The sequence below is a fragment of the Aythya ferina genome (assembly GCF_964211825.1).
Source record: "Aythya ferina genome assembly, chromosome: Z".
Lineage (NCBI taxonomy): Eukaryota > Metazoa > Chordata > Aves > Anseriformes > Anatidae > Aythya > Aythya ferina.
In genome coordinates, this window is record NC_140299.1 from 52,308,071 (window position 1) to 52,325,439 (window position 17,369).

A 17,369-nucleotide genomic window follows, 5' to 3' on the forward strand; every position below is an offset into this window, starting at 1 on the left:
CAGGACATCATTGCTGTACAAGGCTGTTTCAGCCAGCCCCGGTGACACAACAGAAAAGCACATAACAAAGCCACCCGGCTTTTGGTTCTGGTGTTTCTGTTTATTACCTGGAGGGCTCAGCCTCTGGCTGTGCCTTGCCCCTTCTCCATCCCAGAGACTTGTTTGGAGCAGCCTGCAGAGCTGGGCGGCCGCTGGGCAGCCAGGTGCATTTCTGCTGAGCACGTTTCTTCCTGCTCCGTATCTTGCTGGTGTAAAACCCCGTGGCTTGTGGGGAGGAGGGAAGGCGTGGATGGGTTTTGTCGTCTCCTTCATCTCTCTCCTGCCCGAGGAGCCCGGTTCGTGGCTGCCACCTAGGGCTGAGCCAGGGCTGGGCAGCGCTAGCTGAATTTTCCCAAGGCGTGGGGCTGTGCATGGCTCTCTGCTGCCCTCTCCACGGAAAAAATGTGGCAGGACAAGGAGACAGCAAGCCAGCCTGCGAAGCGTGCCCGATAGCTTCGCTGCTGCGCTGGGAGAAGTGCATCATTTCGGCAGGAGAGGTGCCCAGAGCTGTCGGGAACACCCCCAGGCTGAGCTTCTCGGTACGGCAGTGTGCTGCTCCCTGGGGAAATACAGGGTGCACAGTTAAAAGAGGGTGTGAGTGGCACAGGGAGCATCAGCACCGGGTGACAAAGTGAGTTGCTTGGCACTCGGCAGCAGAGGACAGAAATGAGACCCCCTGACAGCCAGGCAAAGTGTCTGGGGCTTGGAGGTGGCTGGTGCTGGAGGTGAGCATTTATGGAGGGCTGCTGCTCGCTGCCACCTGAAACACGGGCATCATCCCCATCCCGCGGCTGCCTTGTGGGCAGCTGGTTGTGGGTGCTGAAGGGAGCTCTGGTTTAACATCAGTGTTTCCAGTGCATTTTTAAGTCATTTTTCCCAGTAATACTAATTTCCATGACAAGGGGGTGATCCAACAGCAATTCTCAACCTATTTCCTCTTTGATTAAAATATCCACAGACGCTGCTGAAAGGCAAAGCTCTCTGGGACCTGCACTTGCCAGCTTCCAACTGGACGGTGGAGGACGTTGCCCGCTTCCTCTCAAAGCATCCCGAGGAGGTTGAGACAGATAACGGGTCGGTGTACACCTGGATGGATGCCTTCAATGAGACAGACAGGGCTATTCAGACCATCTCCCGCTTCATGGAGGTGAGATCATGCTGTAGTGTGGGCAGGGAGCTGGGGGACAGCGGCGCCTTGGCCTCCACTCATGTGGTGGGGTGGTTCCTGGGAAGGGAAGATCAATCTTCTTCAGTCCCTGTTCCGTAAATTACCATGCTTTGGTGGGGCCAAGTGCAAAGTATGTTAGAAAACACTATTTATTCAGGAGTCTAAATATAGATGTGGGAACCTAACTGTAGGCCTTGTTCTTGAGGCTCCTGCTTTGGCCATTGCATGTGGTTTCCCACCCTGTTGTTACTGGACGACTGAAAGTGGCTGCTCACTGCAGCCATGTCACAGCTCATATTTCTGTTTGGGGTTTTAGCTGAGGACAGCAGCAACGCTAGCAGCTTCTTGAAGCTGAGAAAGATGAAGCAAATAATGGAACTTGTTCTACATGTTATGCACTTCTCTTGGCAGATGAGTGCAAACAGAAGCATGTCTTGGTCTTTTGGGGGCCTGGTCCAAAGCCTTTGTGAGTTATCCACAGATTTTTAGAGGCTTTCGGTCAGACCTAGCTTATTGGTAACAGCAAAAATAAAACCTCATCTATGAAAATTGATGCTTGTATGGAATCCTATAGCCACTACTGTAATGCTTCCTAACCTCTTGTACAGAAAATACCTTTGGGTTATCTGTCAGGGACACCTGTTTGACTTGCAGATAACCAGTAAGCTGGGAAAAAAAAAAAAAAAAAGACATCTCTAGCAACTTGCTGGGCTGCTGTGAGCCATTGCAGGATATTTCAGTGCTACAGCCTTTTCATGGGCCTGATATTAGTATTGTAGAGTTACCTCTTTTCTGTCCCTCCTGAACTTAAAGTGTGTTCTGGTTTGATCTGATCCCATAAACACTTCCAAAACTGTCCCTGTCTAGTGTGTCAACTTGGACAAACTGGAGCCTGTGGCCACAGAAGTCCGTCTTATAAACAAGTCCTTGCAGCTTCTGGATGAAAGGAGGTTCTGGGCTGGTATTGTCTTCACTGAAATAGCTCCTAACAGCACAGAGCTCCCTCAGCATGTGAAATACAAGATACGGATGGACATTGACAACGTGGAAAGGACCAACAAGATCAAGGATGGGTGAGGCCTGGCATACTGCCTTTTACACAATTTTTTACTGGGGTTGAGCTGACTGAGGATTTCTAACAGAAACGTCTTGTTCCCTTGGCAGGTACTGGGATCCTGGTCCCCGTGCTGACCCCTTTGAGGACATGCGCTACGTTTGGGGAGGCTTTGCCTACCTGCAGGATGTGGTAGAACAGGCCATCATCAGGGTGCAAACAGGCACGGAGAAGAAGACAGGAGTTTATGTGCAGCAGATGCCCTATCCATGTTACGTGGATGACATGTATGTATACAGGCTGCTTCAAAAGCTCCCAGGAGCATTCTGTCTTAGGAGGCATGGGCTTTTCTCGCTCCTCAAACATGGCTTACTGTGTTCCTATTATCAGTGTGGGAGCAGATCTCGTCAGCCTCCCTACTCTCTGAATTAGGGCTCCTGTATGGAGCACTAAGGATTTAGGATATGTAATGACTTGTGGAACCCTTCCCAGATCTGCACAGGACTTCCACATGCAGAGTGGGAGGATGAAATAGGAAGAGCACATTCGTGAGATGTGCCAGTATCCCCAAACCTGATACAAGCAAAACTAGCACTGAGAAAAAAAGCAGAGACCTTAGCACAGGAGGGTGGAAGGAAGACAGTTCAGAGCAGTCCCCACAAAAAGCAGCTCTTTGAACCTGCTCTTCAGTTGAGTGAGAACTACAACGCCAGCTCCCACTCAGGGCTGGTGATGTGCTTTAGACCCATCAGCCTCACCTTGTGGTGAGACACTGACACTATGTCATGGTTTACACTTGGGCTGCTTTGTGCAGTGAAGCCCTAGCCATCGCCATGCTCTGCTAACCATTGGGTGGTACCCAAAGTCACACTAATGTTTCTCACTTTGTTCTTCTGTCCCTTTTCTTCCTGCTCTTAGATTTCTGCGTGTCATGAGCCGCTCCATGCCTCTCTTCATGACTCTAGCTTGGATCTACTCAGTGGCTGTGATAATTAAGGGCATCGTGTATGAGAAGGAAGCCCGGCTGAAGGAGACAATGAGGATTATGGGCCTTGACAATGGCATCCTTTGGCTAAGCTGGTTCATTAGCAGCCTCATTCCTCTCCTGATGAGTGCAGGTCTGCTGGTGCTGATCCTCAAGGTGAGCCCACTGGTTCGGTCTGTGACAGCAGAATCCAGAGCTTTGATGTGTAGTGGCCTGAATTGGCACATCGAGAAGGAGGTAGTGGTTGTTGACTGATCTTTGGGAGCAGGGTTTTGGAATTAAAACAGAGATGATTTGCTGAAAACTGCAGGGTGTGCTGTGATAGGTTCAGTGCCCTTGAAAATGCACCTCTAGTAGCACCTCACTTCAGGGAATGCTGCTGTGCAAATTGCAGCCAGCCCAGTGTCCCCATCCCCTCAGCAGCATTGCTGAGAATCTCGTTTTACTAGAGCCATTTTAGAGAGCCCTTTCAAAGTTTGATGTGCCTGTTTTTCATTTTCCAGATGGGGAATCTGCTACCTTACAGCGACCCAAGCGTGGTGTTTGTTTTCCTCTCGATCTTCGCTGTTGTGACCATTCTCCAATGCTTCCTCATCAGCACCGTGTTCTCCAGGGCCAACCTGGCAGCTGCCTGTGGGGGTATTGTGTATTTCACACTGTACCTTCCCTATGTGCTGTGTGTTGCCTGGCAGGACTACGTCAGCTTCTCACTCAAGATTTTTGCGGTAAGTCTCAATGATACTGCAGCACTCTAGCTGGACAGTGATAATTAGCGGGGAGGGGGCAATGAGAGGATAATTTTCCAGCATAAGAAGCTACTAGGGCTGAGCTTTTGTTGGCTTTGGTAGGAGTAATTTAGCTACATGAAGCTCTTTTCATCTTTTTATTCTGTGGTGCTGTACCACCAGATGGGCAGGGCTGTAGGAACCATTTGACTTTCTCCTCACCTGCCTGGAGAGGGTGGCCTAATGGTGTCTTCCCTCATATTAAAGTCCACAGAATAATGGAAGGAACAGGGAAGCAAACTTATTCTGGGTGGTGGTCCAGCAGAGATTTCAGGCTTTACTTATTTGAACAAAACAAAAATGGAGTCTGCCAGTCCCTCTAGTGATTCTAGTGATGCTCCTTGGACTAATTTTTTCCTGTAAGGTCTCCAAACTAGGTTGCTTTAGCCTTGCACTAATGGTGAGCTGCCCAGAGCTGAGTAGTTGTGAAAAACTTTGTGTGTTCATGCCTCCCATTTGCAGAGCCTGTTGTCTCCAGTAGCCTTTGGCTTTGGTTGTGAGTACTTTGCACTGTTTGAAGAGCAGGGAGTTGGTGTTCAATGGGACAACTTCTTTGAGAGCCCACTAGAAGAAGATGGCTTTAGCATCACCACATCTGCCGTCATGATGTTGTTTGACACGTTCCTGTATGGGGTCATGACCTGGTACATTGAGTCTGTCTTCCCAGGTGAGGTCTGCTTCTGAGTGAGGGTCATACCTTCACGCTTTCACATGGATCCTCTTGCCTTACTCCTTTGACAAGGTGCAAAATGGGCCTATTTTTAAGCAGAGCTGCAGAAAAGTCATAGAGGAAAACTCCATACCAGCATTACAGGGAGGCTGTTGTGGCTATTATCAGTGTCTGTTTCCCAGTACAGAGGCAGTGCCCCATTGTGGTGCTGGTTAAGATAGCCCCAAAAGCTTTGGTGCATTTCAACTGTTCCCTTCTCTGAACTGCTAATTCCACAAACCATGCCATAGGAGGCATTGAGAATATCAGACCACATGTGGATGCTTAATGCCTTCCAGCATAGGACCTCTAACCCTAAAATGGAATTTTAGAAAAGAGATTGTTCTCATCCTGAAGACTGTCAGTGTCTTCATCAGTAAATATCTCCTTAGTCCTGCCTAACCTAGAGGCTTACTACGGGGGTAAAATACTTGCCTTCACGTTATGAAAGCTAGCTTGGGAAAATGGTCTGCTGCAGTTGGGCTCATGTAAATTTATTTATTTATTTATTTATTTATTTATTTTCCCACTCTTTAGGCCAGTATGGAATTCCCAGGCCCTGGTACTTTCCTTTCACAAAGTCATATTGGTTTGGCGAAGAACAACAGGACAGGCAGCCCCTTCATCCTGACCAGAAGGGGCCTTCAGAAGGTAAGTGTTGGAAATAAAGGAGCCCGTCTGCAGTGCAGTGTTGGGGTCTCCCTCTTTGAAAGCAGAGCTCACGGGCAGCAGGACTGCGTGGCTGAAGTGAAATTGGTCTTCCATTTGTTCTCAGTTTGGGTACACTCATCAGCTGTGTGTATCTAGGTAAACCCAAGGTAATTAGCCAGGTGGATACTGAAGCCTCAAAGTTGAGAATTTCTCTCATTTTTGCTGACCCTGGTGACACTGGAGATTTCTAACCTCCAGATGAAGCCAAGAGAGTGAAGAGAGCTAAAGGGCAATCTCTATGGAAGGTTCCTGTAACTAGGAAAGAAATATAGCCAGTTAATTGTATTGCTCATTTCTCCATGGATCTCCACAAATTTGGAGGAATGTGTTGTTCGTTGGAGTTCTCACACAGTTAAATAATCTGTCTCTACTTTGCTGTTTTCCTTCCAGTTTGCAAGGAGGAAGAGCCTGTGCATCTGAGCCTTGGTGTTTCCATCCAGAACCTGATAAAGGTTTATCGTGATGGCAAGAAAGTTGCTGTAGATGGTCTCACACTGAACTTCTATGAAGGGCAGATCACATCCTTTCTGGGACATAATGGAGCAGGGAAAACCACTACCATGTAAGATCAACATAATACTTTTGGGAAGTGGGGGAAGTGGCTCTGAATGCTACTGTACCTGTCAATATGGTGCAGGTACAACTGCAGTGGGGCTCTGCTGATGATGCTCTGCTGATTTCAGTTGAGCTTTGTTTATTTACTCCAGCTGCCTCAGAAGATGCACAGATAAAGGGGACTGAAACTGGAGGGAGTTCAGACTGTGACTGAATGCATCTGCTGGCAGGCAGCATATTTTTAGTAATCCCATTTGTGATTCTGACTTATCAGGATAAGGAAATGAGTTGAGCTTGAAAGGATGGGAAGCTTTTAGAGGAAAAGATATTTCCTTCAAACAATGTCATGTGGGTGTGCTTTGATCACTGTGTTAAAACCACTGGAGCCAATTCTTCATCCATTAGTGAGATGTTTGTCAGACTACTTCCCTAATGCAGGATTTCCCAAGGGCTTTCACCTGCTCTTCATTGATCCATCCTAGCATATACAGCAGCCACTTACTAGTGGTAGAACCTGCATATCTGTTTTGTTTGTTCTTCAGGTCCATCTTGACTGGCTTGTTCCCTCCAACCTCGGGTACTGCCTTCATCCTGGGCAAAGATATCCGCTCCGAGCTCAGCACCATCAGGCAAAACTTGGGTGTCTGTCCACAACACAATGTGCTGTTTGACTTGTGAGTAGCATCCATGAGATGCAGGGCTGTTGTTATCCAACTGGTATTTGGGTTCCTTCTGAGACACTAGTGTGCTTCCAGCTGGGATGGATGTATCTTCAGCTGTGGGGAGGGTGACTGACAGCAGGGTGGTGTGAGAGTGGTAGAAGGACATTCTGTTCATTAGTGTGTTCATGCATGTTTATGTATTATCAACAAGAGCCTACACTTTCATCTTTGTCCTCTTTCTGAGGAAATCTGCTACACTAAACTTACTGAGCCTACTGGTTTGGGGTGTTAAGCACTGCCAAGCTCCTCTAAAGGAGGATTATTTGCATTGTGGCTGAACAGTCACACTCTGAAATCAGGCCTGAGCTGAGCACACCCAATCTGTAGCTGCTGTCTAAAACCTCAGCCTTAAGAGATGTTTTCCCTAGCAGACAAATGCATTTGCTGTAACACTAAATGCAAAGGATGTATGCCAGCGTGGTGCTCTCAGCTGTGCCCTGAGTTTGTTCTTGTTCCCCAGGCTCACTGTGGAGGAGCACATCTGGTTCTATGCTCGGCTCAAAGGGCTGCCGGAGAAGCAGGTGAAAGAGGAAATGGAGCAGATGGCAATGGATGTTGGTTTGCCTCACAAACTGAAAGCCAGGACAAGCAAACTCTCTGGTAGGTTCAGCAGCTTGTACATTTCTGAGTAGCTCCCTCAGCCCTCCCTCTCAGCAGAGCTTGGCAGAGGCTGCATCACAGATCTCGTCTGGATCTTCCAGTTAAGGCTGGATCCTCTGCAGGCTACCATACAACTTGACACTTAAAAAATTAGGTGTTTACTAAGTACCTAATCATCTAAATTAGGAAGCATAATGATCTTACAGTATTTCATGCTGATACCATAAAAAGTCAATCACTTTCTATGAATATCCTGTACTTGTTTCCATCATGACACAGGCATCCACTCTAGCCATGGAATTTGCATACCTGTGATAAAGCTACGTGTGATATTTGTTTTCCAAGTGCTTACTAGTATGTTTGGGCTTTATGGGGTTAGGTGAGGGTGGTTCAGACCATAACCTAACCTCCAAGTCATGTGGTGTTTGTGAACAGCACGTGCACTTTTTATATCAACTTCTGCTACTTCAGTTGACATCCTGGAGTGTCCTTCCGTTTTGTTCCAGAATGCCAGGATTCCTGTGTCATTCTGTACCAGATACTTGGGGACTGAGACTGCTTTGTCTCAGTCAACATGTTCACAGACTGCACATTTGTCCTTGGAAAGGGAGTGTAGATGGCCTCAGGTTGGCTTCACTGAGAAGAGTGTAACATAAGAGAGGTTGACGAGTATATAATAATTCCTCACTGCTGTCTCTGATGCACTTACACAGGAGCGAGTCTCTTGGGGACCTCCTGCTGTAGTTCAGGCTTCTAAAGACCTGTGCTCCATATCCTTAAACACAGTTAGGCCTCCAAGCAGGAAATTTGCTACTGCTGATGTAGCAAAAATACACGTAATTCACTTATAGAGGGGGTTGCAAGATGTGGTTTGCTGTAGAAGAAGAATTGGGCAGCGCTGGGGGAAAACCATCCCAATGAATTATCCCCTGTCCTGCAGTTTATGGGACCCTGAAGGCCTGAAACACTAGCAGCACTGTCTTCTCAGTATTCAATTCTGCTTTCTCTTGGAGAGCTCAGTTTCCACTGTGCTGTGTTTGTTGTTCTCCTGCTCTCTGTGTCAGCCTGAATTCCTCTTTCTTGTTGTGCCTGTCAGGTGGCATGCAGAGGAAGCTCTCAGTTGCCTTAGCCTTTGTGGGTGGCTCCAAGGTTGTCATTCTGGATGAACCCACGGCTGGGGTGGATCCTTATTCCCGCAGAGGGATATGGGAACTGCTTCTGAAGTATCGGCAAGGTATGTGGTCTTTTTCTGTACTCCCAATGAAATCTGTCATGTGAAGCAAAAGAAAATCTCTGATTCGTGACTGTTCCCAAAATAGCAACGTGTCTTTGCAACGCTATTGTTGCCTGCACTGAGGAAGGAACAAAGAGCATGTGGGACAAGCGTGTTCTGATCTTTCACCTGTCCTCATTTCTCATCCCATTCATGTCAGAGCTCATGAACAAAACCCCTTGATGTGTTGTGAGAACAGTAAAGCCAGAAATTCACCCTTTTCTTGCAGCAGTGTCCTGTTGTAGTGCAGCCATGCTTGTTGACGTGAAATTAACCCACTTCAGCTAAGCAGGGCAATGGTGTGTAGAGAATGGAGAGAATATAACTGTGACAGCAATTGTGAACCTTTTCCATACTGCTATCCTTGTACAAACGAGCTTCAACCTGGGTCACAAACCTCCTATGCAACTTCATATTAAAACCCAGATGATCATGGCCTTTCTTGTTTTGCAAGCTTGGGTATGGTTGTTTTATGCCAGTGTCTTCCTTTGCTTTCTTGCAGGCCGCACTATCATTCTCTCCACACACCACATGGATGAGGCAGACATTCTGGGCGACCGGATTGCCATCATTTCTCATGGCAAGCTCTGCTGCGTTGGCTCTTCTCTCTTCCTGAAGAACCAGTTGGGAACAGGCTATTACTTGACCCTGGTCAAGAAGGATGTGGATTCTTCTCTGAGCTCCTGTCGAAACAGCAGCAGCACAGTGTCCTATCTGAAAAAGGTACAACTGACCATTCCTGCTTATGTTCTTTCTTCCTGCGTGAAATTTTAGGCTTACAGCATTTGAGATTTTACATGACAGAATATATTGAAGAAAAACCCCTTATTCTTAAAAAGAAGGGTTGCTTGCTTTCGTAGGTGCCATGGCAGACAACTACAGCTATTTAAATTGTTGCATGGGATATATGCCTCTAATAGAGTTTATTTCAACACCAGTGTTTCCAAAGCTGATTGGAGAGAGACAAGATAGATGAAATGCACCCTTCTGTAATACTTAAATTGACTGATGTGACTTCTTGCTTGTATTTTATCCCTTTGCAGTAGTATGTCACCTTTACTTTGACTCTTCTGTGGAATATCTAGCATGATGCAGCATCTGTTTGGAATTATAAAGAGTGTAGCGTCTACGTAGGCCCCTTTTCTAACTAAACATTGCTTAATGGTTGTCTTTTCTTTTTGTGACTAGGATGACAGTGTCTCCCAGAGCAGCTCCGATGCTGGCCTTGGCAGTGACCATGAAAGCGACACCTTGACAATAGGTGAGGCTCGGGAAAAGAGTATATAACATTCAGTCCCAGTGCTAACATTGCTCATCCTTTGACCTTGAAAAACTGCCTTAAATTTGTGTCTCTGTGTAGCTACAGTCTTGGGACAGTTATCAAGTTCACAGACACAGCATTTTTAAATCCATAAATACAGGAACATTTTCCTCCTGTGAGCCACTTCGAGTTCATGTTGTCTTGAGATTTAATAGCTAAAGGTGACATAGTTGCTAGGCCTGTTAGCAATATGACTTGCAAGGCTGCTGGTAGCACGTAACAGATCGCTCACATTCTACAAATAAAAGGAATAACCAGACTTAGGTCCAAGTCTTTGCTAAAAATAAATGGAAGTCAGATTTTCCTTGGAAATGAGCTGCTTTCCAGAGAAGTCCCATATTCCTTCCTTTGCTTCTGACAGGATTATTTTAGGCTGAGCTGATTTTTCTGCATAATGAACAAAGTCAAAAGATGAATACTACCTTTTTCATTGGTTCTTCTAGATGTGTCTGCAATTTCAAATCTCATTACAAAACATGTTCCTGAGGCCAGACTGGTGGAGGACATTGGCCATGAGTTAACCTATGTCTTGCCATACAAAGCTGCTAAAGAGGGAGCTTTTGTGGAGCTGTTCCATGAGATTGATGACCGTCTCTCTGACCTCGGCATTTCCAGCTATGGCATTTCTGAAACTACCCTGGAGGAGGTGAGTGAGCTAAACCTTCTTTTTTGACTTAAACCACGGAAGTGAATTAGTGAATTATGTCAGAAACAAGGGCAAGGCAGTCTTGTCTCCACTTCCAGTAAATAGTTGCCTGTTTATTGTGGAGCAAGCAGTTCTGTCCTCCTCTCCAAAATGGATTTTATTCTGTACCATTAAAGTATTTGTGATAAAAATGGAAATGTAATACAGGCAAGCTAGGTCCTTTGTACTCAGTTGCACTTCACTGAGATGTCTGTCATGTAAAGTTTGGCCCCAAATTGGCTTCTAATGACTGTGTAAATACCTTTGAGGTGTTTTTAGGGATGCTTTGTGCTGCACTTAACCGGAAACATGCATTTTCAGTACTGGAGGTTGTTGTTTACAGAAACCCTACGGCCATATGCCCGTGTCAGGGTTTGGGGGCTGATCCTTGTGATTGTGTTCTGACACATTTAGTACCAAGGTATTTCACTCAGACATAGGAAATGATGTTCATTTAAGACATACTGAGAACTGATGTTGTAAAGGTGAAACAACTGCAGTGTTGTTACAGCCTGTGCTTCTGGGGAAGCTAAGAGAAAGTCCATGCTTGAGTCACCCAGCGGATAGAGCCTATATCCTCTGTTCTCATGATACGAATGTCAGTCTTAGGCTCTGTCATGGCATTTCCTGAAGGAGTCCCCACAATATTGCATCCCTTCTAATTTTCACTGACACTTACCATTGCCTTTCAGATATTCCTCAAAGTGGCTGATGATAGTGGTGTGGATGCAGAAACCTCAGGTGAGTGTAGTTGTCTCCTACAGCGTTGAGGGAGACTTCAGGGAGGGGTATACCCTGTATGTGTTGTTTAAGAACATGTCTGACAGAGCCTAGATATTTCAGGAGTAATGTTTCAGTGCAGGGCTTAGCTTCCTGGGGATGAAATGATGCAGTGGATATATCAAACGAGGAGTGTTGCTGTTCTCAGTTGTTAGCCTTGGACAGGTGGGTGACCTTTGTGTATGGCAATGTGTCCAGCTATACAGTGACATGTGCCCAGGTGTGATTGCCTCTATTTCAGGCTGAAGCGGAGCTCTTCTGTGGTGAGAGCTTTCATGACCTAAAGTAGCTGTTCTTAGTATGCTTAAAGTCTGCTTGTTTACTGTTACTTTCTGTCTACTCAGTAACAGCACAGTCATTTTGGAAAAGTGCAGTTTCAAGTTTCTGACTGTGTTGTGACTTTGAGTGACACTGCTGTCTACTCTGAGGAGTAAGAAGAACTTTTGACAGGGTCACAGTACCCTCTGACTTCCTCTTTCTCTTTTCCTGAGAGCAGCTCACTGAACTAAATGTTTGTGGCAGTGTTTCCTGATAAACTAATGCTAGCAAATTGTACTTAGTGTCATGTGCATATTAAACAAGAATTTTCTCTTGGTGAGAACAGCCTGCAGTTTCTAGGGCTTAGTGAAAAATTAAAAAAAATAATAAAAATAAAAAAATAAAAAAATTAGATGTCCAGTGCACTGGAAGAAGCTTCTAGGACAGCACACACGGAATAGTGCATAAACCATATGACCTTGCAGAGTAACAGTCATGGTTTTAGGTTTTTCTGTACTGGAATCACTCCAACTCAGCTCCTCGGTTTACAGATGGGCATCACGTAAAATGAAAACAATACTGCTTTGCTTTCTCTGGTGCTAACTGGAGATCAATGGAAGCAGTTCAGCTAACCGTAACTGCATTATTTTCAGATGGGACATTGCCAGCCAGAAGGAACAGGCGTGCGTTTGGAGACAGACAGAGCTGCCTTCGTCCATTTACAGAAGACGATGCATTTGACCCTAATGATTCAGACATAGATCCAGGTATTGAGGGTTCCCAAGCCTGTTTTCTTCTTGTGGACACTCTTTCACATTATAAATATTGCAGATTACAAGGCTGAGAGTACCAAAGGATTAGTGGCTTATTTGCCTTTAGTAGGCATTGCAGTATCCATTGCCTGTTCCAACCTCCTGTCAAGGCTCAAGGAGATACAGCTATAAATGAATTCTTGTGAATTTCTGTTGCTTCTTCAACCTGTTGCTCTCTTTTTTTTGTGAGTGAGTAACTGGTCCAGCCATCACCTTGTTTCTCCAGCACAGAATTGCCCAGGGTATATTTTTGTGAGCTTGTAATTAATTGTTTCTTGCTTCTTGCCAGCAGAATCCAGAGAGACAGACCTTCTCAGTGGCATGGATGGGAAAGGCTCCTACCAGATGAAGGGCTGGAAGCTGTCCCAGCAGCAGTTCGTGGCTCTGTTGTGGAAGAGGCTGCTTATTGCCAAGCGAAGCCGGAAAGGCTTCTTTGCTCAGGTGAGCAAAAGGGGGCTTGTGCAAGTGAAAGGAGGTAGAGGATAACCAAGTGGTTACCACGTATTCTTGCACAGGAATTCTTACAAATGAGATTCAAATCCAAATTATACCTTAAGAGAAGCAAGTGGGGTCTGAGTCCTCTGTATGCCACGTGAGTGACATGATTGCATGTCAGGATAGGCCTTGTCTTGGTATCGAGAGAAGCCATGGTAATTTACAAAGACCTTCCTGGGAAACTTTGAAAAAAAGTCTTGATCCATTGACTCACCTGGAGCTGATGATGCCACTGGAACATTCACTTTAAAAATGCTCACTCTTTCTTTGCAATTTCAGATTGTGCTGCCAGCTGTCTTTGTGTGTATTGCTCTCATGTTCAGCCTGATCGTTCCTCCCTTTGGGAAGTACCCCAGCCTGGAATTGCAGCCCTGGATGTACGATGAGCAGTATACTTTTATTAGGTATGTTCTTTGTGGCACAGAAATAGTGCTAAATCCTAAAATTGTTTTATTCTCTGCTAACTTAAGTTACCGAGTACTGAATTCCTTACTGTATAGTTTAAATTTGCTTTCTGTGGTTAGCTCAGAAGTAAATTTGAAGGGAATGCTGGTGTTTCCTTTTTGGACCTTTAACTGCCATCCTTAACTACTAGCAAGGCCATATCCATTTCTGAACGGTGTTATGACCAGTAATGCTGTGCAGAAAAATAAATGTAGACCAGAAGTGTGTTTGTGCTCCTAGGCCAAGTGTTTTTCAAAGGGAAACCTCCACCCATATCCTTTTCCTGAGCTTTGTCACTGTGTTCTCAGCCTTACTCCACTGCTGTTTTTGCTGCGTGTGTGTTAACCCACTGACCCGGTGGTGTTTGTCTTCTCTATCCATAGCAATGATGCTCCAGAAGATGCAGGCACTCAGAGGCTTTTGGATGCCCTTCTCAATAAGCCTGGCTTTGGGACACGCTGTATGCAAGGACACTCCATCCCGTAAGTAGAACTCAGTGCTGGGAAGGGGAAGCCCAGCCCTGGTTTCTGGTCACTCGGTAGATTTAGTCAGCTTCAGGGAATGATACTTACACATGGCCAGGGCAGGATTTAAACCAAAAGGGTTGTAATTACATTAACATTTTAACGCTCAGGACCTTCTAGAAAGTGCCAGCACCTGGCATAGTAAGGGAGCAGGGTCTGGATGCAAGTCCTCACTGACAGAGCTGGAAAGGAGACTGTTGTCTCTCCCTCAAGTTACTGTTCAGTTCTGAACCAAAAAAATAAAAGGACCTAGTTATAGAATCACAGACTGGTTTGGCTTGGAAGCAGCCTTAAAGTTCATCTAATTCCAGCACCCCTGCAATTGGCAGGATCACCTTCTACTCTTGACTGTACCTATTCACACAATCCTAAGTTTCCAGCTGCACTAAAAGAATCCAGGTTAGCACCCCCACAAACACCAGCAGACAGGATGGAGAGCCAAGCAGCACTGGTGGTATTTCCTAACTCTGCTACTGTCTTGCTGCATGGCCTTGGGCAAATCACTGAAGATCTGGGCCACTTGTGTAGAAAGGATATACAGAGTCCAGTTGGTTTTGTGCCTAGGCAGGAAGAGCTGCAGCTCATCTTCACTGGATGATGGGAAAGGGGGTGACGGTTGCCTTACCTCTGTCTTGACACAGAGACACTCCTTGCACCGTGGGGCAGACGGAATGGACCACTGCTTCAGTCCCAGAGTCAGTCCTGGACATCTTGAAAGGCAACTGGAGCATGGAGAACCCTTCCCCATCATGCGAGTGCAGCAATGAGAAGATCAAGAAGATGCTGCCTGTATGTCCCCCTGGTGCAGGCGGGCTGCCACCCCCACAGGTAGGAGGGAGTTGAGGGGTCCTGCAGTGTGGGATGGTCCTAGAGAGCGGAGTGGCTGGGTGTGATTAATACTTTATACAGTACTGAACAAAATTTATCTGATTTGGCACTTGCATTTTCTAATGGATATTCATCTGTGTTTCCCCGGTGACACCAGCGAGAACAAGACACTGCTGATATCCTCCAGAATCTGACAGGCCGCAATATTTCAGACTATCTAGTGAAGACCTACGCGCAGATCATTGGAAAAAGGTAGCTGTTAACATGCCCTGTCCCTTACCTCCCCACCAAACACACTGTGCTGTCAGCGGGATGCTTCACAGCTCAGCCAAATAGGTCTTGGCAACCCAAACTCTTAGCTCCTCTGACTGTCCTGATCCACAGTTCAGGTGTTTCTGCTTTATAGTGATGCCATGGCAGTTCTGGGGCAGGGAGGCAGGCATGTCCTGAGCCTTGAGGGTAAAGTAATGGGAAGGACGGGGTGCAAACCCCAGGAGTTTTACCAGAGAGGAGTGGTGGGACATGGAATCATAGAATGGTTTGGGTTGGAAGGGACCTTAAAGATCATATGCCAGATGTGAGGGTGTATTGCACCCTTTTCCCTGGCTGTGTGCCTGAAGCACTGGTAGGGGTTGTCTCCTCTTTTTCCATGTATATCTCATGTGCTTTCTTTTCTGTTTCTGCAGCTTAAAGAATAAGATCTGGGTGAATGAGTTCAGGTGAGTTTGTACATTTTCTCTAGTTTGTTTGTTTCCACTGCACCCTGTGCATTGTGTTGAGCAAGGTTCTCAGGACAGCTCCACCCCATTTCATAGTTTATTGTGCGTGGCTCTTAACTGCCAAGTGTCCCAGGAACACTTCAAAGGATACAGCTGGGACAACCCCAGAACACACTGCTGGAAAACCTGCCTGGTTTATATGGAGAGCAGTCCTGGCTTGTAGGGATTGACAGGATCAGCCAATACTGTCTCACAGGAGGTGCTGTTTTTGCAAGCAAGAAAAACAGAGGAATGTCCTGCTCTGCCTGCACAGGCAGCAGAGGACAGCTGCATTCATTAAACACAGTCTATGTCTTTACAAACAGCACACTGTAGTCATAAACTGGTAATTTAACCCCAGAAATAAGGGGTGGAAGACATCAGGGCTAAGTAGCAATGTGGAAGGGTCAAAGTTTGCCCTTTATGTAAGAGTGGGGACACGTGCCTTGGTTGTAGTGCAAGAAAATGAGACATCTGGGAAAGAAGAAGTGATGTTTTCTGGAGGTGTGTAGTCAGATGTGTGCTTCACTCTCCATCTGTACCCCCAGGTATGGTGGCTTTTCCTTGGGAGCCAGCAGTTCCCTCATGCTTCCTCCAAGCCATGAAGTCACTGATGCCATTAAGCAGGTGAAGAAAATCTTGGAGCTAGCGCAGGTGAGTAGCTGTCTCCCATAAACCCAGATTGTGTTCATGTGACAGAGTTCTGTTATTTGAGAGATGGCTTGGAAAGTGTAAAGTGAGAATAGTTTGTGTGTTAGCTTTCCAGTGGCTTCTCCCCATCACCTCTCAGCTGGGGTTTTCCAGGCTGGTGTTGGGCAGCAGCAGAAGGCTTGGAAATGCACTCATCTGACACTTGCACAGCCCTCATTGCTGATGCAGGTTCTACCCAACACCATCTGCAAGTCAATGGGGATTACAGCCACCTCTGAGTGCTGTGTGGCAGGGCAGAGCAGGCTGCCTCAGGGACTTAACAAGCTTCTGTAAAACCTCACTTAAGTTCTTCTGTGCCAAGTCCGTCCTGGCTCAGAAGAGAACTTGGTCCACTGCTTTCTTCTGAGACTGCCTCTGGGCTGTGGTGTCACTGAAGATTTTCTGCAACCCTGATTTAATACTTGTCACTGGGTAGAAAAAAAAAAAAAAAAAAAAAAAAAAAAAAAAACCAACAACAACTACAACAAAACAGGCCTAAGGCTGATCTCTCTTATTGGTAGGACTGCAGAAGGGAAAAGGGTGAGGGGAAAGCTACACTTTCTAACCTTCTTACCACCTCTGTCTCAGAGGATACAGTCTGCAGACTAGAAAGAAAACTGTCAGAGCCATGAAAAACCTAGGGTGACCCCCAGAGTCCAAGATGTAAGAAAAGAGGGGAAGTAACTCTCTCTTTGCTGTTTGCAGGGGAGTTCTGGAGATCGATTTCTCAACAGCTTGGCAAGTTTCATGAAAGGCCTGGATACAAAGAACAACGTGAAGGTAAATCAAGCATCCTCACTGCTGTGCCTGCTGCTTGAAGCTCTGGTAACCAGGAGTTATTTTCAGTTAGCAAAGCCTCAGCAGTTTGCCTTGGACAACTATGCAGCCTAGAGCTCTCTGCATTTAAATCATTTGCTAGTGGAGAAGATGCAGGTTATATTCTTACAGTTTTCACTGAAATCTGTTTGTCCCTGTTCAGGCCTAAGGCTCAGAACGAGTTCTGTGCTGAATCAGTGGCTTGGTTTCAAGGCCCATGCTCTTGCTTCCAGCAGCCTCTAATGGTTATTGGTCAAACTGTATGTCTGGTCCCTGAGCAAGCTGGCTGGAAAAAGAAAGAAATTGCATACCCTCAACATAGGAAGGGACATTCTGCAGGGCTCAGGAGTCTGTTCC

General features: G+C 46.2%; 1 protein-coding gene across 2 annotated transcripts in view; it reads left to right on the top strand.

The window, feature by feature from the left end:
- Positions 1-17,369, top strand: part of ABCA1 (ATP binding cassette subfamily A member 1) — a 91,580-nt gene that overhangs the window by 61,518 nt on the left and 12,693 nt on the right. The window contains exons 12-35 of one of the 2 annotated variants that reach the window (XM_084503469.1): positions 998-1,186; positions 2,075-2,280; positions 2,372-2,548; positions 3,180-3,402; positions 3,750-3,971; positions 4,494-4,698; positions 5,278-5,391; positions 5,842-6,013; positions 6,549-6,680; positions 7,189-7,328; positions 8,425-8,562; positions 9,104-9,324; positions 9,790-9,862; positions 10,366-10,568; positions 11,300-11,348; positions 12,299-12,412; positions 12,747-12,898; positions 13,232-13,356; positions 13,780-13,878; positions 14,562-14,748; positions 14,906-15,000; positions 15,435-15,467; positions 16,055-16,160; positions 16,902-16,976. In XM_084503469.1, coding sequence (XP_084359595.1) covers positions 998-1,186; positions 2,075-2,280; positions 2,372-2,548; positions 3,180-3,402; positions 3,750-3,971; positions 4,494-4,698; positions 5,278-5,391; positions 5,842-6,013; positions 6,549-6,680; positions 7,189-7,328; positions 8,425-8,562; positions 9,104-9,324; positions 9,790-9,862; positions 10,366-10,568; positions 11,300-11,348; positions 12,299-12,412; positions 12,747-12,898; positions 13,232-13,356; positions 13,780-13,878; positions 14,562-14,748; positions 14,906-15,000; positions 15,435-15,467; positions 16,055-16,160; positions 16,902-16,976 — 3,450 coding nt within the window. The remainder of the gene's footprint in view (positions 1-997; positions 1,187-2,074; positions 2,281-2,371; positions 2,549-3,179; positions 3,403-3,749; positions 3,972-4,493; positions 4,699-5,277; positions 5,392-5,841; positions 6,014-6,548; positions 6,681-7,188; positions 7,329-8,424; positions 8,563-9,103; positions 9,325-9,789; positions 9,863-10,365; positions 10,569-11,299; positions 11,349-12,298; positions 12,413-12,746; positions 12,899-13,231; positions 13,357-13,779; positions 13,879-14,561; positions 14,749-14,905; positions 15,001-15,434; positions 15,468-16,054; positions 16,161-16,901; positions 16,977-17,369) is intronic. The other variant, XM_084503470.1, reaches the window with a different exon arrangement.